Source organism: Rhinoderma darwinii, chromosome 10, assembly GCF_050947455.1.
Source record: "Rhinoderma darwinii isolate aRhiDar2 chromosome 10, aRhiDar2.hap1, whole genome shotgun sequence".
In the NCBI taxonomy this organism is placed as follows: Eukaryota; Metazoa; Chordata; class Amphibia; order Anura; family Rhinodermatidae; genus Rhinoderma; species Rhinoderma darwinii.
In genome coordinates, this window is record NC_134696.1 from 56,343,184 (window position 1) to 56,368,949 (window position 25,766).

General features: G+C 38.9%; 1 protein-coding gene across 1 annotated transcript in view; it reads right to left on the reverse strand.

The window, feature by feature from the left end:
- GRIN2D (glutamate ionotropic receptor NMDA type subunit 2D) overlaps positions 1–25,766 on the reverse strand; it is a 312,180-nt gene that overhangs the window by 74,590 nt on the left and 211,824 nt on the right. Inside the window, exon 8 of the mRNA XM_075839954.1 lies at positions 18,358–18,587. Coding sequence (XP_075696069.1) covers positions 18,358–18,587 — 230 coding nt within the window. The remainder of the gene's footprint in view (positions 1–18,357; positions 18,588–25,766) is intronic.

The following is a 25,766-nucleotide window of genomic DNA, read 5'->3' on the forward strand; positions in this document are numbered from 1 at the left end:
GTATTGTCTTCTGGTTCCCAAGAATTTTCCTCAGCTTATTCCGATAGATTCTGGAGTACAAAATCTTGTCAACAATATATCCTTCTTCACCCTGCACATTCACTGGTGCTGGAGAAGGCAAATTGTAGCCCGGAAAATGATTTTCCTGAAATGGCTTAAAAAGTGAGGAGTGAAAAATAGGATGCACATTTACAGTCTCAGGAAGTTTTAAACAAAAAGTTAGCTAATTCATTTGAGCAGAAAATTTAAATGGCCCAATATGTTTTTAGCAATTTTGAAGAAGGTATTTTCAGCTTTACATTTTTTGTGTAAAGCCACACTTTGTCGCCGAAATGACAATCAGGTGTTGCTTTCCTGTGTTCATCAACAGCCTGTTTAAATTGTTTCATGGTGCTAACTCTCAGCAATTCTTTCTTGAACGCTTTGTAATGTCAACAAGTGTTCGGCCACTGCTGGTAAAGAGGTAGAAATTGTCAAAACAGAAATGAAGACTGGGTGAAGGCCTGTATCCATATAGAAATTACTTTATGATGTTGGTCTATGCTCGGAGGTATTATATGCAAACTCAAATGTGGGTAAGTAATCCAACCATTCATCCTGAAGATAACTAAAGAAGCATCGAAGGTACTGTTCAAGAGTTTAGTTAGATCTTTCAGGTTGTCAATTTGATTGGGGATGAAAGGCCGAGGACAAATTTACTCTTATCCCAAGAGCAGAGCAAAAGATTTTCCAGAATTTGGAAGTGAACTGTACCCCTCAATCAGAGACCACATCTGGAATTCCATGTAATTTGAAAACTTTCCGAATGGATAGTTCAGCAGTTGGTTTCACAGTGGGTATTCTGATTCCAATAAAATGGGCCATCTTTGTGAAACTGTCCACGACAAATAGGATGTTGTTTATTCCTTTTAAAGGAGATAAGTCAACCTCAAAATCCATGGAAATTGAGCTTCAAGGGTGAGATAGAATAGGAAGTGGCTGTAGCAAGCTTAAGGGAGAAGAGCATGGGGTTTTATTCTGAGCATAAAACACACATTAAGAAATATATTTTTTAGAAATCCTTCTTAAAGCTTGACTACCAAAAGGAACGGGAAATAAGTTCCTGAGTCTTTTTAATACCTAATTGTCCAGCCAGATTACTATCATGTACTAATTTTAGAACATCGTGTCGTTCTATTTATACAAACACTGATGTTGCATCCAGAATCCATAGTCAGAAACGCTTTTGAATAAACAGCCCCTACAAGGTTCTTTTCAGATTAAATTGTGCTGTCACACGTGACTTTCTTTGTGAACTCAGAGAACATCCAGGAAAAGGCGTCATCTTTAAAAAAAATTATCCTGGTCTATAAGTAATCACAAAATTAGTTTAAGAGTATAATAATTACCATCTTGCTTGTCTAGAGGATAATATATTGGCATCGCAGATGAATTCCAGCTTTGTATGATCAGTAAATACAGTTATAGGATTAGAGTTTTCCTCCAAAAGATATCTCCACTCAGAAAAGGCATTTTTTTTTTCGCTAACACGTCTTTATTTCCAATATCGTAGTTCTTTTCAGATAAAGACATTTGATGAGTAGAATAAACACAGGGGTGCAACAATATCTTGTCTCCTGACCGTTGAGACAGGAGTGTCCCTACTGAAGAATCAGATGCATCAATGTCCACAATGAAAGGTAACTCTAGATCTGATTGAATTAATATGGGTGCTGATCTAAAGAGAGTCTGTAACCCATTCCCACCACAGCCATTTTTCAGATTTTCAATTTAATTTGTTCCTCTCCACCTTGCAAAAGCCATAACTTTATTTTTTCGTCGATATAGTCCTATGAGGGCTTGATTTTTGCAGGATGAGTTATAGTTTTTCATGGCAACATTTATTGTACCATATAATGTATTAGGAAACGGGGACAAAATATATTTATGTGGTAGAAAATGGAAAAATCAGTGATTCCTCCCTTGCTTTTGTGCTTAGTTTTTACTAAATTCACTGTGCAATTAAAATGACATGTTAACTTTATTCTGCGGTTCAATGCGATTACGACAATAGCAAATGTATCCAGTTTTTTCTATATTTTACTACTTTTACAAGGAAAAAACTAACTGTAAAAAATATTTATCTTGTGTCGACAAATTCTGAGAGCCATAACTTTTTTATTTTTGCGATGATTTAGCGGTGTGAGGGCTTATTTTTTGCAGGATAAGCTGTAGTTTTTAATGCGGTACATGCAAGGTTTTCGTCACGTTTTATTCCATTTTTTTGTGGGAGATGAGGTGACCAAAACACAGCGATTCTGGTGTTTTAAAATATTTTTTTATGGCATAAACCGTGCAGGTTATATAATGATGTAATGTAATAGTTCAGACTTTTACGGACGTAGCGATACTAATTATGTTTATTTATTTTTTTACAATGTTTTAGGGGGAAATGGGAAAAGGTTTTTTCTAACTTTTAATATTTTTTTTGTACACAAAAAATAAACACTTTATTTAACTGATTTTTACTTTTCTTGTTAGTCCCCTAGAGGACTTAAAAAAGTGATAATTGGATCACTTGTACTATATACTGCAATACTAATGTATTGCAGTATATTGTCTTTCTGAGAGGCTTCTATTAGACCATGAGGTAGGCCCCAGAAGCAGGACTTAGTAGGAGCACAAAGATGGCAGACCTGAGGGACTTCATTATCCCCCAGGCTGCAATAGCAACCATTGGCACCCCGCAATCGCATTGCGGGGGGAGGGGGCAATAAGTTATCGGAGAGGTTTGCCCCCCCCCCTCTTTCTATGATGGCACAGCCCTTTTAATTTAATGAAAGCATCGTAAGCCTCAGGTGTCCAAGTAAAGCGAACATTCTTCTTAGTGAGTTAAGTGATTGGTGCTATGATCTTGGAGAAGTCTTGAATGATATTTCTGTATAAGTTAGCAAAATCAATGAATCTTTGAAGTTCTTTTTTATTTTTTTGGGGTGTGCCTTGAATTTAATAGGATCCATAAGCAGACCTTCTGTAGATATATATATATATATATATATATATATATATATATATATATATTGTACACAATAATTTGAACTGTAGTCTGTTCAGACTCATTCTCAAGTTTAATGTATAAGCAATATTCTCAAAGTTGCTGTAGTACAGTGCAGACAGGTTGTAGCATAAGGCAGAGACATGGTCATGAAATAGTCCAAGTTTGGTACACAAAGGAGCAGCAAGACTTTGTAAAGAGGCAGCAAGAAACTAGACCACAGGCAAAAAGCTCAATAGTCAAAGGAGGAAGTGCAAGGACAAGGCTTTTAAAGCAAGCCAGATGAAACTCAACAAGGCAATCAAGGCAAGAAATAAAGAGAGGCCGGAATAAAACTAACCTGCACAACAGATTTAGCAGTGGAGCTTTCCAGCGTTTCACATAGCTCAGTGAGAATAGCTACTTCCTGAAATATCAGAGTCTATAGGTTCAAAGCTAACAGCTATCCTTTCTGGATCCATATTGATCCTTAGTTACAGCCTGTACTATATACTAGAGCTGCACAAGTCTTATGGTTATCTCTGAAAACAGACAGCAAGCTTGTCTTCAGATACAGCCCTAACAATTTAGCTGAGCTCCTATGATGCAGTGGAACAGTTATTTTTCTGTACATCAAATTAATGTACAAATTCGGGTGCAACAATCACACTTCTCGGACTGCAAAATAATCAGAGAAAGCTCTGCAAAGACATTGAATCAGCAAAGCATGTTGGAAGATTTCAGGTCTCAATCTTGCAGAACTGTAAATGGTACCAGATAAGTAATACAATGTATTTACAAAGTTACTCAACTTTTTATGTACGTTTGAATATAAACTGTAAAATGGTGTCCAAAGGTGTAAATACACTTTAAAAGCCTTTAGAACTTGCCATGTGACCTAGTACCAAACAGTGTTCTAGAAATCACACCTATGAGCTCATTAAATATATTGATATAAATAGAACAGTATATTAAATATTATCTACTATCTAGTTACTACAAAAATATGCAGTGTGACATGTTTTTTTTTTTTTATCTCAAGAGTAGCTTCTATCTGTGCATTCTATAGCTTTTAATGATGACTAAATTATATGTGATTCAATATATCCCAATTTGAGACCAATGGCAAGGGTGGAAGTTGCAATTTCTTAGCATGTTCCATATAGTGTGGGTAAAACTATAAGGCCTCATGCACACGACCATAGCCATGTGCACGGTCGTGATTTCCGGGTCGGCCGGCCACGGAGTGACAGCCGCGAGCCGCCCGCAAATCGCTGGCCGTGCACATGGCCGCGGCCATTATTTTTAATGAGCCCAAACCGCAGAACACGTAATAAGGCTTGCCCGTTCTTTCTGCGGTCCGGACTCCGGGGCCAGGCACGGACCGTGAAAACCACGGTCGTGTGCATGGCCCCATAGGAATGAATGGGGCCGCAATTCTCCCGTGGATTTTCGGGGGAATTGCGGCCGCAAAAGCACGTTCGTGTGCATGGGGCCTAACACACATCTGTTTTTGCTCATAACGCATGATGTGTCTTTTTACTTTATTATGTATTTGTAAAAAAAAATAAACTAAGGCCCTCGATCTCTCCCATATTGATTATTGCAATCTGTTTCTCTTAGAGTTTTGTGTCCCTCATATTTCCTTTCAGCCTCCCTCACAAAATGTTTTGTTTTAGAGTTTTTAAGCACATGTCAAAAAGCTAAGAGTTTGAAGCTTTCACACCAGAGGCATGAAAGCATTACAATGAGATATAAAACATTTATCTGAACATGTTTACAAAGCCACCTTGAAATGACAATAATATGAAAATATTACAGTGCCGTAGTGTAACAAAAAAGAAACGTCAGTCTTAAGCAGAACTATTATAGACACACTAAAAGCCCTAATATATATATATATATATATATATATACCTGGCATGATGACAGTTAGGTGTATAAGCACAGCGAATGGAAAAAGGGGGAGAGGGACAAAATGACATCAGAATTGATACCTTTTGAATAATACCGATCGCATTAGGATCTAGCAAGAACTTGGACCTGGGATCCCAATCTCTATGATACTTGCTTGGATTCCTCAGAGGCAGGAGGTATTTGAGATACCTTTTTTGCAGAGTGTGAAATAGGTGAAGTTTTCGTGCTCCGCCATTACAATGGGATCATGGCCTTACCTGCAAAAACTATATGTAGCCATCATTTCTTATTGAAGGACCTTGCAGATGAGGGACACACACCTTAAAAAATCAAAGTGGGGTTCAGGGGTGAGGCATGTGGACATATCCTCCAAATTGTGTCATTAACACTGGACCGGAAAGGCTTAATGAAATCACAGTCCCATCATATATGAGAATAGGAACTTACATGGGTACAACACGGCCAGCGGGTCGAAGCTACATCTTTGTCTATCTTATTCAGGAGGACAGATGGTTTGTACAATATGCTAACAGGTTTATAACTTACTAGTATAGAAAACCTGATACACGGGTTTGCTAGCAAAAGGAATGATAAGTATTTATAATTGTGCTCTTTGAGAATGACGTTGCTCATTAAAGGCTTGTCTTACTTCAGGGTTTTGCCTTCTTAACGCCTTGTTTTGGGAATTGGTTTCTCGTTGTTCCTTATGTTCCTCTGCACTCATAGCTGCTCTTCTTAGTCTCTGAGCCAAATATACTGTATATATGATGATTATCAGCATTGTCCCTTTTATAAGTGAGCGCGATCACACGTAGCAGCTAAGGGACAATCCTGATAATCAATATATATTATTGGATAACTATGCCTGCAATTCTCTTATGTAAAAGAATTGTGTCTTGGTATTTATTGGCGATAAGCGAATTGCATGCACAGTAATTCCATAATTATTCCTAAAAATAAGAAAATCGTGAATCAAATAAAAAATCTTCCATAGGGTTGACAATAATCGAGATTTAATTTTTTTGCAAAATCATCCAGCCCTACACACAGTAATAACTCTGAGTACAGATAATGTAGTAGATGTCACCTGCAATCCTATGTAACACCACAGATAACACACAGTGATAACTCTCTAAGTACAGATAATGTAGTAGTTGATACATGCAGTCCTATGTAACATCACAGATAACACAGTGATAACTCTCTGAGTACAGATAATATAGTAGATGCACACACAGAAATATATACACATACAGATACAGGGGCGTGGCTAAAGGCTCATGGGTCCTGGTGCAAGAACTCAGCTTGGGCCCCCCTACTCCTTCCCAACGTCACCAGACCCCTGCACATGCCTATGCCTAGCCGCCTTGCCAGCAGACCCCATGAATGTCTCCACAGTTTAATGCTCCCCAGAGCTGACCCCACCCAGTATAAGGCGCGATGATTTCACTACATCGCTCCTGCCTGCGCCGAGCGAGGCTCCAGCATTGCACTGAACTGTATTTGTGTCCTAAAGGACGCAAATACAGTTGGAAGCGTGGTCAGCGCTGTGTGGCAATGGGGGTCAGGCTGGACCCCCAGGCTTGGGGGCCTGGTCACTACTGCGACCGTTGCGACCCCTATATGTAATGACGGGGTAGGGAGACAGACAGGTGAGCCCTAATCTACCCGCCACTCAGTCCCTGCCTACCTGCACGGTCATAGGCATACAACTGGGCGACGGTCCCTACGCTCAATATGTGTACAACAGACAAGGGTACACAGAAGCTAAGGAAAATGTGGCAGTTGCCCACGGCAACACCGTGAGCAACAGGAGTAGTGAACAAGCCAAATCAAACCAGGAGTGTACGAGGTACCAAACGCAGAGCAGGAGCGTAGTCAGTAAAGCCAGGGTCAAAATGAAGCAAGGTCAATAATAATAGCAGGAGCAGCAGAGCCAGGAAACAGGAAAGAATCACAGGCAAAGACAAGCAGGAAATTAAGGTATAAATAGACCAAGGGCGGGAGCTAGAACCATCTGGCCAGGCTGTGATAGGTTCTCCCACTCCTGAGCCTACCAGCCTGAGTGGTAGCAGATCGAGTCACTCTATCAGACCTAGGAGCAGGTGCAGACTGATTAACCACGGGCGTCGACACAGAAGCTGTGTCTGGCAGATCCTTTACACTATAGCTACGCCACTGTACAGATATATATATAGGCACTTAGACACACAAATACACACACAAATACACACATACTGGAACTTATACACACACAAACACAGAGACACACAGAGAAATAGAGGCACAAACAACAGACAGACTGAGCACTCACATCTCCTAGCCCACAGGCTTCTTGCAGGTCGGGCTGTGGGCGGAGCTAACTGTGCCTTGGACACAACGTCCTTGCCAAATATATATATGACTTCCTGAAAAGTAGAATATCTAGAGGGGCGACAACTGTATTTATAGATTTGTTTCCTCAGGAAGGGGCTGCCAATGCTACAGTCTAATTCTTTTTTCCCAGGATTTCATGTAGGATAATGAAATGTCTGCACTCTGGTAGATTAGTGTTTTCTAACTTTTTTTTACGTGAGTTTGGGAATCGGAGTTGTGTTGGCCATGAGCGATTCAAACCAGGATAAGTCCCTTAGAAGATAACCCATTTCTAGCAGTTGTTTAAACTTGTTTGTATTCTGGGAAATGTGTAAGTGATTTAATTTTGCGTCTGGAAAAATAGTCACAAACTGTTTCCTCATTCAAACTCCTTGTAAATAGATACCCACTGGTATAGATTGAATTCCCGGACCCAAAAGATCCCCTTTCATTAAAGAACTATAGCAAATATTTGAAGGATCAGAATTCTTGGAGTTTTCCATTGAGACTTAGGCATTAGTAAAGTCTGTTGAAAGGATGATCCCAATATAGCTTTTTCAATGGATATGTAAAGTTTCTGATTATGGGTCATATGCCTTTCTACAATTCTAGATTATTGTAAAGGTTTATAATATGCTTTAATATCTGTTAACTAATGCCGCCTTGGTCTATAGGCTGCACTAGAATGGAGTAAGTTATCCTATGTCCTGCTTAAATCCATATAAAGCTTAAAAGCTTCCTCCTTAATTTGACAATGAAACCCCGAGGAGGACGGCTTGGCATAGTCTGCAGAAGTAAGTAATTTTTGGTATAATCAACATTTTAGCAAATTGCTTCTGCCCTTCCAGGATATCTAAGGGATATTCCAGGACATGAGAACAATATCAATTTGCAGCAGCAAAGGGTCATAATTAAAAGAGTACCAATAGTCTGGAGAGGCAGAAATCTGTAATCCCAGATATTTTATAGAGCTGAGGGACCATTCAAAGTTGGACAATTCCTTAGCTGTGCATGCCATTGTCTCCCAGCAAGTGATATTTAAAGCCATGGATTTAAAAGGATGAATTTTGAAATTAGAGATGTCCTGAAAAGTGTCTAAAATAGACAAAGATGGGAAAGGATTTATCAGGGTTAGATGAGATAATAAGGAGATAATCTACGAATGTGGCTGTGATGTGCATTTGGTCTCTTATCTGAAAACCTTTTATTTGGGAATGTTGACGAATATGCTGGGTCAAAACAAGAGAGGCTACATGGGGCATTCCTAACTGGTCCCACTGGAGACAACAAAGGATCACGTTCACTCAAACTTGTGCAGAAAGACAAAATAATACAATGACATAATGCGCTCAACACCCCCCTCTGGAAATAATTTTTTTTGTAGGTCTAGATGTAGTCCAATCCAGCTGGTCAAAGACCTTCTCTGTCTTAGTAGATAAGAGAGCCATCTTCAACGGTGGCGTACTGGATCAAGTATAAAAGTCACAAAGTGTTGCCTTATACCTCTCTGCCAGAAATAAATCCTACCTGTTCGGGACTAATGAGGTCAGAAAGGAAAGCTTTTAGCCTGTTGGCTAGAAGATTCACATATAATTGTATATCTACCTGATAGCTACTACACAATGTATCGTCTTTCCCTTCATTATGGAGAATAGAAATATGAGCCTCAAGTGATTGTTAGGTAAATCGTGTATGAAATAATGGTTTCTAAAAAATGTGGTAAAATTATTCCTTAAAAGGTAGTATAGTAGCTGGGCCCGGAACGTTCTCTGTCGAAATGTCTGCTAATGCTTTTTTCCATTTCTGCTAATGAGAATTGTTTGGACATGTGTTTCCATTGGAATGGATTCAAGTTCAACAATTTCAATTTGTGAATACATTTCTGAATCTTCTCCTTTTTCTTATTAATAGCCTCTTCAGACTCTTGGGTCCCCAAATTATATAAAGCTTCATTATAAGACCTAAACTGGTTTGCAAAATATTCATGCATTTTAAATGCTTTTGTTAGGGCTTGTCCACACACAAACATTTCTGCAGCAATTCCGTTGAAAAACGCAGACATTCCGCTGCGGAAAAAATCCACCATTTCATGCGTTTTTTATGGCAGAAAATGGTGCATAAATTGCTGCGTTTTTCCCAATGCAAGGAGATGGCGACATCTACTATGAAAAACGCAGCAATTCTGTCCACATTCCTCAGCAGGAATTGACATGCTGCGGTCTGAAACATACAAAGCGCAGGTCAATTTCTGCTCTGAATTTTTACGCAGCATGTGGATGAGATTCACTATTCTGCCACTGTATTCTGCTGTGTTTTTTCAGTCCGAAATTACAGAGCCCTAACTGTCTCTTTTTTTTCCCCCAGCGCCATTAGTCTAGAACCGTTATTCCCATGCATATAATTGTTTGTTGCTTATACAAATGAACTTTGTCAGCCTTTCGGTTTTATTAGGCCCAAAGGGATTTTCTCTGTAAAATCAGATCAGATAGAACCTCAGCAGACAAGGATTGCTTGTGTCACCCCTCTAAATCGATAATTTTCTGCAAAGTAGCATTGATCTCCGTAGTGCTTTAGGTATGAACCTAGAGATACGAACTTTCACCATATGACGGTATTTTGGGCTTCCCAGGTATTTGACTGGTGCGTTTGAGACTGAGTATTTTCAGCAAAATACTTAGAAAGACAGGTAAATCCGCTGTCTATGTTGCTCACTTTTCAAAATGGTCTAATTCAACCTCAAAGTATTGACCTTCTTCGGTAGTGACATTATGTTAAGTTCCATGAAAACAGGGGCATGATCCGAAACCTCAATGTTCCCAATTTATGGCAAATAGGTCAACGGGAGATGGTGTGGTGAAACTAGGAGGTAATCCACCCACTGATAATAATTATGCGGGTCTGAATAATAGTTGTATTCCCTCCCAGATGGAAAAATAATCTCCATACAGCCCTCAAATGCAAACCAGATACGGATTTGTGCAGTCTACTTAAATTGCTAAGTAACTATGTAGAGCAACCTCTAGAAGTATCAATCAGTGGTTCTAACATAATATTTAGTCTCCGCCAATAATACAAATTCCTTTTTGGAATGTTTGCAGACAAGGCCCTTCAGGCTACAGATAGCAGCAGATTAATTGTCTGTAAATCGGGGAGCTGAGGGGAACACATAGTCAGTCTCTTAGCAAACCACACCCCCGCGTTTGAAACTTTTTTTTATGGCTTTTTAATGTGTTTTTGGTGACATTTTAATATTTGACGTACAATTTATTGAGACACCTATGGAGAAAAACACCAGAATAAACTCCATGCACAGAGCATGATGCCACTGATACCAAAATAAAAAAAAATGCCACTGACATCAAAAATGCTACAAAAAGCCACAAATTAAAATGACATTCTATTTTAAAATGGACTTTAATGTAACATGCGTCCACAAAGTTTTAGCCCAAAAAAGTTCCACAAAAAAATGCAGCGCAAATGCTGCAAAATGCTGTGTGTGAAATCCGCCTTACAAATAACACAGAAAGCATTTACTGTTTTAATACTCCACAACTGAGACTGTGCTAGAAATAGCTGAGAACACTTGACAAATACTTTACTGAACATGCTTTGAAGGTAGTGTGCAACCTCGAATTTTCCTGTATTCATTAAATCTTTTCAGTTTTATCTTGACTCTATTAAGTGAGGAGAAATGCAGACCGTCAAATTTAATTACTACATTATTTTAAGTTCATGTGTAAAATATGTAGCAGTACAAGTCTTTGAGGAGACCTGATCTTAAGAAGAAAATCAAGCTATTTCAATTAAAGGCCTATTCCAGGCAAAAGCTCAAATAGTGGCCATAAGGCATATTCAACCTCTTCTTTTTATTTTTTCAGTTGCAACATTTTCATTTTCTGTAGGCCATGCTAGTACTAGGGGCCTTTAGAGATCTGTGTGTCATGTCTATGTCACGAACATTACCCCAGGTCTTCTCCTGGGACTATGGTCATGCTCCAAACACCTAAGCACCCTACATAGCATTCTTTACTTAACCCTCTTAGCAAAAGTTTCTTCATGCTCCATGGTCTCTCATGCTGTATGAGTAAAGTGTCTGACAGGTCCTGTCCTCTTCTGTTAGGTAATGCTTATTCAAGAAAGAAATGGTCTACTTGTACAAAGCTTGTACAAAGTTCTTTGGAAAACATTAGGGTTAGAAACTGGCAAACAAGTAAGCTGATCCATCCCACAGGCTGAGAAAAGCAGCCATATCTTCCGGCATGAAATTAACTTTAAACACCTCAGAAAAGTAGATACAATGTAAATAAAGGCACTTATTTATGGATTATTAGTGATTACATTTCCTAACTAAGCATAACATTTAATATTTATGACAACAACCATTCCTTTTCTTTAGTCCCTGTGACTACTCTCATAGAAAGTTTCAATGTACAGTATTAAAGGGTTTTTCCGAGTTATTTAAAAAATTGGCCACGGTAGGAGGGATGAAAAAAAAAAAAAAAAGAGCCATTGCTCAAGTCATGGATCCCCGTCATTCCAGAGCCGCTGCTCCGTTCCTTTCCGCCGCTGTGTTTTGACATAGCTGCAGCGATGACGTGACCGTCTACCCACATGATCGCTGCAGCCAATCTCTGGTCTCAGTGGGTATATGGCACAGGAGCACTGAGACAAGTGAGTTGTTTTTTATATAGATGATAAGCAGTAATACTACATAAACTGTTTTACAATTGTATGTTCTTTTTGTTGAATGTTACACTTTGTGTCAAAGATCAGAAATCATTCAGTGTGACATGTGGAAGAGGGAGAAATACTATTTTATAGAATTGTGAAAAGTGGTAACGTATGTGTCACAGCCAATTTTTGTTTTTTCATTTTTGTTTTTCTATCATTGTATTCCAAGAGCGATACGTTTTTCATTTTTCCATTGAGATAACTGTATGATGGCTTATTTTTTGCGGGATGATTTGTTGTTTTTAATGGTACCATTAAATGTACCATACAATGTACTGGGAAACTAGAAAAAAAATATTTGTTGGGTGAAATTAGAAAAAAAAATATTTCTCCATTGTACATTGAGTCTCCTCATTGCTTTATAAACGAGGTGTTAATTTTATTCTGCAGGTCAATAGGATTGCGACGATTACAACATTTTTGTACTACTTTTACAAAAAAAACCCGGCCATCGAGTGCTAATGACGTCATGGCACCCACGGCTGACGCTCTGAATGTATTCAGGCACGATACAACCTTTAATCTCGATCTCTTTGTTTGGAAGTGTTTGCAGACTGGGAGCGTGTTTATCCCAGTGCAGTGAAAGCTGCGATCCCGGTCTCGCTGCTCGACTGACAGGTCCTGAAGCAGCGATGCTCGGGACAGTACATAAAGTCCAGACGCACACAATGACGGACTGGGAGATTTACTTTCTCCCAGTGCAGTCAAAGTGTTTGTACAAGTCCTAATACACACAACCATAAATTATATGAACTAGGAAACTTACCTTCTCCTGGTGTAATCTGATCCAGCTGCTCATCTGATACAGGCCGCAGCTTTGAACTCTATGTTGTGCGAATTTATGGACTAAGTCATAACCACAACACAAGTTTTTGGAGTACTCTCTCCTTTTTCCCATTGATGAGGAATAGCCATATAATGGCCTCTTAATCAATGGGATTTTAAATACAAATAAAACAATTACAATAAATGAAGTAATAAAAATATAAAAATTACAAAATAAAAAAAAAAAATTAAACATAATTAAAAATTGTTGTGCAATAAAAGGAAAAGGGGACATTGCACAATAAATTCCTTTTCCTATACCAGTTGGTGCCAATTAAAAGAATTGAAGGCGACATTGACCAATCTTGCTCAATTTTCCTCTTTCCCCATACCTACAATTTCGATGACTTAATAGGTGGTGTACACCAGAGCAGGAAGGATCACTATAATTTTAAACTTAAAATAAAATAAAGAAATAAAATAGGAGGTTCATCCTTTACAACCTTACATACAACATTTTAAATTTGTATTGAGGAAAGGACTAGTAGGACAAGAGTGATGGTTCCTTTGAAGAAATGTGAAAAATAAGAAAACTTTATTAGAGATTTTTAAAAATAAATAATTTTTAATATTTAAAAAATATTCCAATGTGGGTCTATTATGTTGTGGTGTGGATGACCCCTGTCAAACATCAAGGGCAAAATAAGCCTAGGAGTTAATTATCTATCGTATATTCCTGTAATACACTATTATAATCAGACTTGCTTGTAGTATATTACTTTATAACAAGCTTAATTGTTGCTCTATTTTGAGCTAAGTCTATTATATCAGAGTTAAGTAACCATAGGGCAGTGATTTTTCAGTATGCTGTATTCACATATTCTCAATGTATCAATGCTTTGTATTTGTATACATTGAGTGTATCAATGTTGTGCTGTATTCACATGCACTGATTGTATCAATGTTGGCTGTGAGTAGGTGTCTTGTCGTTCTCACCATGTGAAGGATGACAGGCAAAACCGCAATAGATATATTGCTGGGAAATTTGAATTCACCGTTGGTTACACTTATTGTGATGTGCCAGTTGATCAGCCTGGCAATCTAGATCGAGATGATATAGGTCAATCACCAGCGCTATATTTTTCTGCCAGTGGTGAAGTGCACTATATGAGGTACGACAAGACACCTACTCACAGCCAACATTGATACAATCAGTGCATGTGAATACAGCACAACATTGATACACTCAAAGTATACAAATGCAAAGCATTGATACATTGAGAATATGTGAATACAGCATACTGAAAAATCACTGCCCTATGGTTACTTAACTCTGATATAATAGACTTAGCTCAAAATAGAGCAACAATTAAGCTTGTTATAAAGTAATATACTACAAGCAAGTCTGATTATAATAGTGTATTACAGGAATATACGATAGATAATTAACTCTTAGGCTTATTTTGCCCTTGGTGTTTGACAGGGGTCATCCACACCACAACATAATAGACCCACATTGGAATATTTTTTAAATATTAAAAATTATTTATTTTTAAAAATCTCTAATAAAGTTTTCTTATTTTTCACATTTCTTCAAAGGAACCATTACTCTTGTCCTACTAGTCCTTTCCTCAATACAAATTTATATAACATTGGTGGTATACCCCATTTTGGTTCCAACACTCACTGGTATAACATAAAAAGTGAGAGTATTTGCAAAACCTTCTAATACATACAACATTTTAATCACTTTTTATTCAGTTTTCAAAAAAAAAAAAAATGTTTAAGGCATTGACCTGGCGGGCTGAATAATGTGATATTTTTAAAAAAAATATATAATATTTTTAATGATTTTAATTATTTTTTATATTTTTTAAAATATTATTAAACAGGCTTAATAGTAGGGCACTGATGGCAGACCTGAATGCCTTCAGTAGGCCTCTGGCTGACACGGCATCCAATTGGCACCCCACAATTTCATCGAGGGGGAGATCAAGGGACAGAGGGAGCCCCCTCCTTCCGTCTAACCGCTCAGACGCTGCAGTCGCTATGGACCGTGGCGTCTATGGGTTAAATGGCCGAGATCAGAGTTATCTCTGATCCCGTTGGTTGCATGCAGATGTCAGCTGTATGAAAGAGCCTGCACCCAGCGCGAATGGCGCGGGCTCAGGAGCTGAGCATTTTGTGATAATGATTTAATGTTATATTTAATAAGGTCTTAAATGAGATTATTTACATATATAGGTATAATATGTAAACATGTTTACATACTACAGGGGTGGTACTGGGTTTACTTTACCGGCTTTGCCTTCCTTCATCCACCTCAGCAGGGATTGATGGTGGGCTTCTGTGTATCTGCATACAAAGCAACCCGTCAATCACTGTGAAGGGGGGCTGGAGAGACAGGGGGAGCGCTCCCCTCATGAATACACCAGTTCAAACATTCAGCTGGATACATAAACTGCAAAGCAATTAGTAGTTAATCAAAATATAATTTACAAAGTATCTTGGCAACAAATACATTCTTATTTGCATATTAAGCGTATAGCGTGATTGCATCAATCTCTTACAAATGTCAATTTCTAATGACATACTGTGAAAAGATTTCAAGATTTCTGTGCTAAAATTTTAATGTTTACAGCACTACGGCTTCTAAACACTCCCAATTTAGGTCCTGATGTCTTATGAACCAGCAATGTTGATGAAAGAGGATAACTATACTATAATATTTGCACAAAAAAAAGTAGTATCGTATTGGCATCAATTATATACTATGCACTATGTTCAAACTTGGTCTTCTTTTCTTGATATTTAAAAGGTATTTATAAGGAGAAACATCCTGAAATTTATACTTATTAGGGTATGTTCACACGGCCAAATTTCAGACGTATACGAGGCGTATTATGCCTAGTTTTACGTCTGAAAATACGGCTCCAATACGTCGGCAAACATCTGCCCATTCATTTGAATGGGTTTGCCGACGTACTGTGCAGACGACCTGTTATTTACGCGTCGTCGTTTGACAGCTGTCAAACGACGACTCGTAAAAATACAGCCTCGTCAAAAGAAGTGCAGGACACTTCTTTCAGACGTTTTTGGAGCTGTTTTCTCATAGACTCCAATGAAAACAGCTCCAAAAACGGACGTAAAAAACGCCGCGAAAACGGCGCGAAAAACGCCGCGAAAAATGCGAGTTGGTAAAAAAACTTCTGAAAAGCAGGGTCTGTTTTCCCTTGAAAACAGCTCTGGATTTTCAGACGTTTTGGTTGACTACGTTTTGGTTGACTACGTGTGAACATACCCTTATTTAGTAAATTTTTTTATACTTATTATTTAGTACATTTTTCCAACACTGGTGACTCAGGTTTCCTTTTCAGTGATCAATGGATGGTAATGTGTATTTTTAATTCAGAGCGACTAACCATTCAGTTTAAATGCTGCTATCATGTTGTTTCATTAAGGAAATGCCTGTAACATCAATGTGCACCTGTTTAATGACACTGAGGTCACGATATTTCTTGCTTTAGTTGACAATGGAGACTATATTTAATCATAGGCTTTTTTTTTCTACCCACGATATCATCAGCCAGCTGTCTGGCTAACGGATGATGTCATACAGATCCAAGCTGGCTTAAAGAAACAAACCAGAAACTATTCTTGCCCAGTTAGTAACAATGTGTTAATGATGTCCTAATTGTGAAACTATTCCCAGTGCTGTTAGATCTCGCCAGTCAACATTTGCTCTCTGTTGAGAATAAGTTGACTCACCTGGGATAATGACTTTTCTGTTTTTACTTCCTATAATGACACATCAAAATAGCCCTGTTCCTTGGATCTGATCGACTTACAAACACAGGAAAGCATTGTAGCACAGAGCACATGAAATAAAGAACATTTTACAAAGCTGGAACTTCGTATTATTTTGTGGGGTTTTTTTCATTTTGAAATTCATGAAAAATATCTACAGCTGCTAACTAGCAAATACCTTGGATTGCGAGTTCACATATGCAGAGAAAAAAATAGTTACATAAAACTTTGACAACAAAAGTTACATACTTAAGATTTTTTAGAAATTCAATCTTTTCTTATTTAGTTAGCTAAAACTAATCTTGGCCAGAAAATGTAATGTTTTTGGTTGAACAGGATAAAGCTTCTCACAGACCATAGAACAGTGGTTCCCAACCTTATTAGCAAATGGAAACCACTTGAAAAAATGTTCCCATCTTGAGGAACCTAAAGAGGAACCTATACTATCATATACACATTGAACCCCATTCCATGGACAAAACACAATTCTCGTTCTCCCTCCTATTCTGCTGCATAACATAACATTGGGCCAAAGTGAAAATTTCAAAAAAAAACTTTTTGCATGCTGCACTATTTTTTCTGCCATTTTTTGACTGGATCTGCGACAAGGGCTCCTGATGCAGATGTGAACACAGCCTTTAGGGCACGTTCAGACGTGGCAGAGTTTTTCAACTGTAAATGTTGGTGCAGAATTGGGGCAATTACGCAACGAATCTGCACCAACATTTGCATATTTGACAGGTAATTCAGACGTTGCAGAAAACACAGCGGACTTGCCACAGATTTCAGTTTTTGCATTGCAAAGGCTGAAATACGCAGTGAAATTCCGCTTCTTCTCCGCAACAGCCAGTGCATGCTGCGGAGGGAAAATTCCGCACCGCAGCCTATGGTCCGCAGCGGAGTTTTCCGCAACATCTGGACTAACTTGCCTAAAAATGTATAGAAACAAATGTAAAAAACGGCCGCTGGAGAATTCCACTGCAATTCCGCCACGTCTGAATGTGCCCTTATAGTGAACACAGCCTTTATAGTATTTATCTGAGGTATACATGAAGACCATAGTCTGCAATCACTGATGCTAAGGTAATGTTGTTTATTAGGTATCAAGAAAAATCATTTAGACCAGTCTTGACAAAATCTGATAGTTGTAACTTGGATATTTCCTTGCAATTAACACAATGAATTCTGTGTGTGTGTGTGTGTGTTTGTGCTGTGTGTGTGTGTGTGTGTGCTGTGTGTGTGTGTGTGTGTGTGTGTGTGCTGTGTGTGTGTGTGTGTGTTTGTTTCTGTGTGCACAGGGGAATAGCTAAAGAGGGTGCAGAGGTAGCAGTCACATTCTTACCCTGTTGTCTGAGGGGGCCCATAGTAACCTCAGCCACATAAAAACACACTGATGTCATAAATGACACATGGCAGGTGGAGTGTCCTGTTACTGATTTTGCATTTGGACCCAGGAGTTTCAAGCCATGCGTGTGTGTTTGTGTGTGTACCTGCATTTCCAGCATTTCCAATATGGAAATAAAGTATAAGAAAGGGTTGCATATTGCTTTTACTTAAAAACTTATGTTTCTATTAGAATGGCTGACATTTGTGAACTGCAGAGATTTTCCATCTGTGAGAAAGTACTATTATTCCTTCACTCATTGTCTTATCAGTATATGTAGTTCTTTAAACTAGTTCTCCGCCTGCAATAGAAATCCAGGCCACTGAGGTTTGTAGATTATTGTCAATTTAATTAGGATCAACAACACAAATTCTTAATCCCTTACTTTTTTATCGCTGAGTCCAGACACAGTATCCACATACTCTTCTTGAATCATGAAGGCAGCCAGATTGGCAGTGTAGCTGGCTAGAAATATTACTGCAAAGAACGCCCAGATGAGAACCATGATTTTGCTTGTGGTGCCTTTTGGGTTTTCGACTGGAACAGAGTTGTTGAATACAAGAGCCCACAGCAACCAGATGGACTTGCCAATTGTGAACTTGGATCCTCCTGGACCTGAAAATATAAAATTAGATTACTATTTTGTTAGTAGAAACAGATGTGGTAGTAAGACATAACACAATGTTACTGGTATCTTTTTTTCAAATCCACTGCTACAAAGGCTTATTAAAACTAAAGTTGTTACTGGTTATGGGACATTTCTTTAAGGCCTCATTTACACGAGCGTAATATACGCGCGTGCGACGCGCGTGCTTTTCACGCGTGTCGTACGCACCTATATTACTCTATGGGGGCATGCAGACAGTCCGTGAGTTTTGCTCAGCGTGAGTGCGCTGAAAAAAACTCACAACATGTTCTATAAATCTGTGTTTTTCACGCATCACGCACCCATTGAAGTCAATGGGTGCGTGAAAACCACGAAGGTCGCACGGAAGCACTTCCGTGCGAACTGCGTGATTCGCGCAAGAGCTGTCAAACTGAATGTAAACAGAAAAGCACCATGTGCTTTTCTGTTTACAAACATCCGAACGGAGTGTCTTACAGATGACCGAACCGAACTTTACCGGGTTCGGCCGAACTCGTTTTGACCGAACCCGGCAGGAGACAGTCACTGTGCAGGGTGCTGAAAGAGTTAAACAGGTTTAGCAGCCTGGACAGTGAATTCCGATTCCAATATACGTGAACGTGTAAAAAAAAAAAAGTTCTGACTTACCGATAACTCCGGGCTTCTTCCTCCAGTCTGACCTCCCGGGATGACTATTCAGTCCAAGTGACAGCTGCAGCCAATCACAAGCCAAGCACAGCCTGCAGCGGTCACATGGACTGCCGCGTCATCCAGGGAGGTGGGGACAGATGTCAAGAGAGGCGCGTCACCAATGACGCGTCACCATAATGCGTCACCAAGGCAACGGCCAGGAAGTTCTCGGTAAGTACGAACCTCTTTTTTTTTAAACAGGTTACTCGATATTGTGATCGGAATGCACTGTCGAGGGTGCTGAAAGAGTTACTGCCGATCAGTTAACTCTTTCAGCACCATGGACAGTGACTGACGTCGGCTAGCCTCATCTCTATGATGGCGGCTGCGCGAAAATAATCATACACGGATGACACACGGAGCTGTCAAGTGCCTTTTGCGCACGCAAAACGCTGCATTTTTTGTGCGCGCAAAACGCACACGCTCGTGTAAATGAGGCCTAAAGCACACAATAATGATCCTGCTACTTTGAGATTTGCAGGTATAGAAAGAATTAAATCGATTCCCCCTAGTGGTGATCGACATAACTGCTTGTTTAGATGAGAAGCACACTGGATTATACATACAGAAGCTTTGGGTTTTTTAGGATTAAATGACCAGAAATATGTGAGCCCTTTTCTATGGACGTAGCATGTTGTAGATAAACAATGTAAGAAAAAAGAGAGTTCCTCAGCACATTCATAAAAATATAAAAGAAGCTTTATTTGGTCATCTTAAAAAAATCCATAAAGGACACAGGTAAGGCACGTCACAGCAGTCACTATAAATCAAGCACTACTTCTGCACCCAAATATTCTGCCCAGTACATACCCAAATATACTCTCCTCCCACACATGAAAAATAGGCATGATGATGTAAAAGACACACAAACCCTATAATGTCAAGGCAGAAAAATATTTTCTATTACTTCCATTTGAATAAAATTTATTTCTTAAGAATTCTATCTATCTATCTATCTATCTATCTATCTATCTATCTATCTATCTATCTATCTATCTATCTATCTATCTATCTATCTATCTACCTATCTATCTATCTATCTATCTATCTATCTATCTATCTATCTATCTATCTATCTATCTATCTATCTAATATCTATCTATCTAATACCTATCTATCTATCTATCTATCTATCTATCTATCTATCTATCTATCTATCTATCTATCTATCTATCTATCTATCTATCTATCTATCTATCTATCTATCTATCTATCTAATATCTATCTATCTAATATCTATCTATCTATCTATCTATCTATCTATCTATCTATCTATCTATCTATCTATCTATCTATCTATTATATCTAATTTATTGCTTTATCATGGGAAATCAACGTTATGTTTATAATACGGAGCACTTTATATATGTAGAAATCTGCAATTGCTGTGCTGAGGCATATACAGTCCATAAGTAATTTGTCACCCTGGAAATTAAACAAAATGCAGGGATATACTAAATTTCTCTCTCTTGGGTTCCATGCACATGGTCGTATAACAGCTCTGTGCAGGAGCTATATATTTAGAGCAAGGACAGGATCGGATCAGGATCTTGGTAGAGCACCCTCCCCAAAGCTTGGTTTAGGAAAGACTTTCCTGATCCCATGGAATCCCACTCCACCTTTAGCACTAAGTATATAGTTCATGCACAGAGACATAGTATCCCCATGTGCATGGGCCCTAAATGTCATATTAATTAGATTTTTTTAAAAAATATAAAAAATAGAAAACTTTTATTGTGGTCATGAAGTGTTGTGTAATTTTTTGGCCATATAGATTTGTATGTCAACTTTAGAAAACTTTTGAACAATTTTCAGTAGTTCTGCCTTATTTAATAGAAAATGACTATCTTTTTATTATACAATAAGTATATTACAACGCTGTAAGTACAGAAATTACTTTTACCCATCAAGATTATATAACATCCAGCAAAATAAAATTGGTGGACTCATGCGGCTTGCTTGTTTTCCTATTCCCATAGTGAGAAAATTTAGCAAAGGACAAATTATCGTCTAGTAATCTTGAAATCCTCAGATAACAGTTTATTACCAAGTGAGGCTCAAAGTGGATGCTGCTGCCGAATCTTCAGAGAATCTAATAATTATTCAGACTCTGAAAAACACTTCAATTGTTTAAATTAATCTTGAATAGGCTGTGATGAAAGGCATTGGTTTTGTTGCACAGGGAAGGAAAATCTTCAGATAAATTCCAGTTAAAGGCTTTTCATTCAGTCTTAATTGCTTGTTTAAGAAAATCAGTTTATGTATGTGTAGATTTACCACAAAACCTTTATTATTTTAGTCTTTTGATATATGTATATTATTATAATTAATATTACAGTAATAATAAACAACAGAATAAAAGTGAATAATGTTCAAATGTGAATTATTTTATGACTTATATATAGTTCATTATTGTTATATTTTTACAACTTTAGAAAATTCCTCGATTCACTCATCGGTCACAGTCCTTACATGTGCATTATGCCTACAGTCATCATGTCAACAAGGTAGAGTGTTATTAATGGATATGAATCTTAAAGCAGATCAAGCATATTCTATTATTGCTAGTTTATATTTAGCTATGTTCCATATTTTAAAAGGGGTTTTCCCACAAAATACATTTATCTCCTATCCACGGGATAGGTGATAAATATATGATAACTGAGGGTCCTATCACTGGGACCTCAACCGATCACTAGAAAGATGATACCCAAAACAGTTCCTCCTAGCTTGTATCACCACGGAGAGAAGAGTTGGAATGGAGGGATGGTTCAGCATACGCACAGTGTATTGGACTGACAAAAAACGCTGTCAAATGAAATGTAGCATGAGATACCACACATTCAAATGAATGGCTGAATCATAGAGGGTGGTCCTAAGCGGAGTACAACCCATTTACCACCATTGTAAAATTAACATAAAATAGCAATATCTCCCAATTAAAATATGTTCAGATTACGAAATAAACGAAATACTCCGGGAAGAGGTATGCATTAGATTAAATGGCATAAGGCAACAGGTCCAGTCAGAGTAATAAGATAACAATTTGCATAGATATTATTATTAATTCCTAATATAAAACATACCACATCCAGCAGGTGGACAATCTATTCAAGTAGAAAAATACAAAAACATGCTGGCACTGTCCCAAATAATTCCATAAATCCCAGAAAGTCAATGGTGTTGCTCAGTAACAAGCAATGCAGTTACAATATGTAAGCGAATATAAGAGGAGAAAGTAGCGGCACTCACCAGGAAAGTTAAGAATTCAAGGCTTTATTTCATCATGATAAAATGACAGCGTGGCGGACGCAATCACAGATAATAGGCGACAGTCGCTTTGCGCTATCCACGGCTCATCTGGTCCTACTAGTACATCCCCATCACATGTTATATATATATATGTAATATACAACAGGAAGTACCCACAATGAGTTAATATCATTCAGTATCATTCAGCTTGCAAAATATTGTTACACGGAGCACATCAGAAATGTAAATATCTTGAAATAACAAGACATAAATATCTTTATAGAAAATAACTTTGATTATAGCATTCAGCTATGCCTAGTGATCACACAGCTCCGAACCTGACTATTAAGAGTGCTTCTCTTTATAAAATGTAAGTATTCCTATCTATATAAGGCCACTCTCACACAGTATTTTGGTCAGTATTTTGCATCAGTGTTTGTAAGCCAAAACCAGGAGTGGATCCAAAACACAGAAGAGGTACAAATCTTCCCATTAAACTTTTCAAGTTTATTTTCCACTCCTGGTTTTGGCTTCTAAATACTGACGCAAAATACTGACCAAAATACTGCCGCGTGAAAGTAGCCTAAAGGGGTGTTTTGGAAACCCTTTCAATGCCAGCAAATGACAAGGCCTTAGAATCACCAGAATGAACCTTATAGAAATGCTTAATAACCCTCAGGCAGCCCTCACCTGTTACCGAGGAACGGACATGTTCACATATTCTTTTAAAGATTGTTTTATCTACATAAAATGTATTCAACATGATTTCAATAATTGACAGCAATTTTACAATCCTAGTTTAGAACATTCACTCCGTATTATTTATGACAAACGCGCGTTTATTAACTTGCGAAACATCTTAAACCTGGACACTAAACTTTTTAAGAGATACAGTGTGTAGCATCTGGTCACCAAGGGTGAAAGGCTGTGCATAATTTCTATGTCAATTAGACTACAAAGCTATCAATTTACTGTGTGCAGTCCCAGGGAGCCATACGGGTATGCCCAGACGTGGCAGACTTCTTCCGCCACTGTCCGCATCAATGCCGCACAGAATCTGCGTTGCAGATTCTGTTGCGGCTTTGCCTAAAATGGGCATTAAATTGATGCGGACTAGCCGTTGCGTATCGAGGGGAAGAGGGCTTCCCTTTTCTCAATCAGTTCAGGATAGAGAGAAGGGACAGCCCTTTCCCTAGTAAAAGTAAAAAGAAATTAATACTTACCCGGCCGTTGTCTTGGTGACGCGTCCCTCTTTCGCCATCCAGCCCGACCTCCCTGGATGACGCGGCAGTCCATGTGACCGCTGCAGCCTGTGATTGGTTGCAGCCGTCACTTGGACTGAAACGTCATCCTGGGAGGCCGGACTGGAGTAAGAAGCAGGGAGTTTTCGGTAAGTATGAACTTCTATTTTTTTTACAGGTTGATGTATATTGTGATCGGAAGTCACTGTCCAGGGTGCTGAAACAGTTACTGCCGATCACTTAACTCTTTCAGCACCCTGGACAGTGACTATTTACTGATGTCGCCTAGCAACGCTCCCGTAATTACGGGTGCACACACGTAGTCACCTGTAATTACGGGTGCACACACGTAGTCACCCGTAATTACGGGAGCCCCATTGACTTCCTCAGTCTGGCTGTAGACCTAGAAATACATTGGTCCAGCCAAAATGAAGAAATGTCATGTTCGTAAAACCAATACGCTCCGCAGCACACATAACATCTGCGGACTTCATTGCGGAATTTTGACTCTCCATTGAAGTCAATGGAGAAATTCCTCAATGAGTCCGCAACAAGTCCGCTACACGTCCACAACCGTCAGTGTATGCTGCGTAAATCAAATTCCGCACCGCAGCCTATGCTTCGCAGCGGAATTGTCCGCAAAGTATAAACGAACCCTACTAAAAAGCTGTGGAAAGCAATGGAGAAACGTGTACGCTGCGGATTTCCTCAGCGGACTGTCCGCAGCGGAATTCCGGAGCAATTCCGCCACGTCTGGTCATGCCCTCATAGTTCTAAAGAAAGCTGATGTAAAATTTCTGTAAGGCTTAATGCACACGACTATGTTTTTTTGTCCTTTTGCTATCCACAATTTTGCGAATAGCACACGGACACATTTATTTATATGGCACCATAAACACGACTGTGATGTTCACGGACCCGTTGGGGGGCAGCAAAAATTCAGATGTCATTTTACTGCCCGTATTTGCGGATCATGTGACCTACTCAGGGGGTTCCAGCCTTCCTTCTTTTTCAGTGAATACTGATGACACACGGTTGCACTATGGAAGTTTTTTGTGCAGACAAATGGACCGCAAATGAAGAGAATGGATCCATGGTTTTGCGGACCGCAAAATCACTAAGGTCGTGTGCGTTACGCCTAAGTCAGTTGTAATTTAGAGGAACATTTAACCAAAAATTGTTGCAGTATGAAAAATCTAAAGAAATCTAACAGCTATCGTGAAATGCACCTAGTGTAGATTCCCATTTCATTTTTTAAAAATTTTTATGAGTTCAACAGAAAAAAATAGTCCCATGTGCTAATGGACACTGCATTAGGTTGGAATAACACATGTCGTTTTTGGTGCAGTTTTTTCAAGCCAAACACAGGAGTGGATCCAAAAAGATGGACAAGTATAAGACTTTGGTCACACATACAGTTTTGATGCAGTTTTTGGCTCAGTTTTTTTTAAACCTAGGCCCATACTTCCCAACCGTACCGGATCAAGCAAGAATATCCCGAATTCTGGACGTTGTCCCGCAGTCCTGGGCGGCCGGTGGTATGTTCTAGTTTCAACTGTATCTGCATTCTCGGGACGCAGATACATCTGATTCCAATGCTGAAGCAAACCATCAGCTCCCTGCTTCAGCATATCTACATGGGCACTATATTCTGCTCCTAGGGGGAGTCCCTGACATCACATATACAGAAAGTGACGTCAGGGGCTACACCTGGAGCAGAATCCCCAGCCAGAGTGTTGCCGATGCTCTGGCCATATGGGGTATTATACTGTATGGTGGCAGCTAAGGGGGAATTATACTGTGTGGGGGCAGCTAAGTGGGCATTATACTGTATGGGGGCATCTATAGGGGCATTAAACTGTATGGGGGCATCTGTGTCAGCTATGGGGGCATTGTACTGTACTGCATGTATAAGATTCCAAACAGGAACCAGAGTTCAGGGTTTCTGTAAGCTGACCACTCATTCGGCTGAAAAGAAAGTACCGG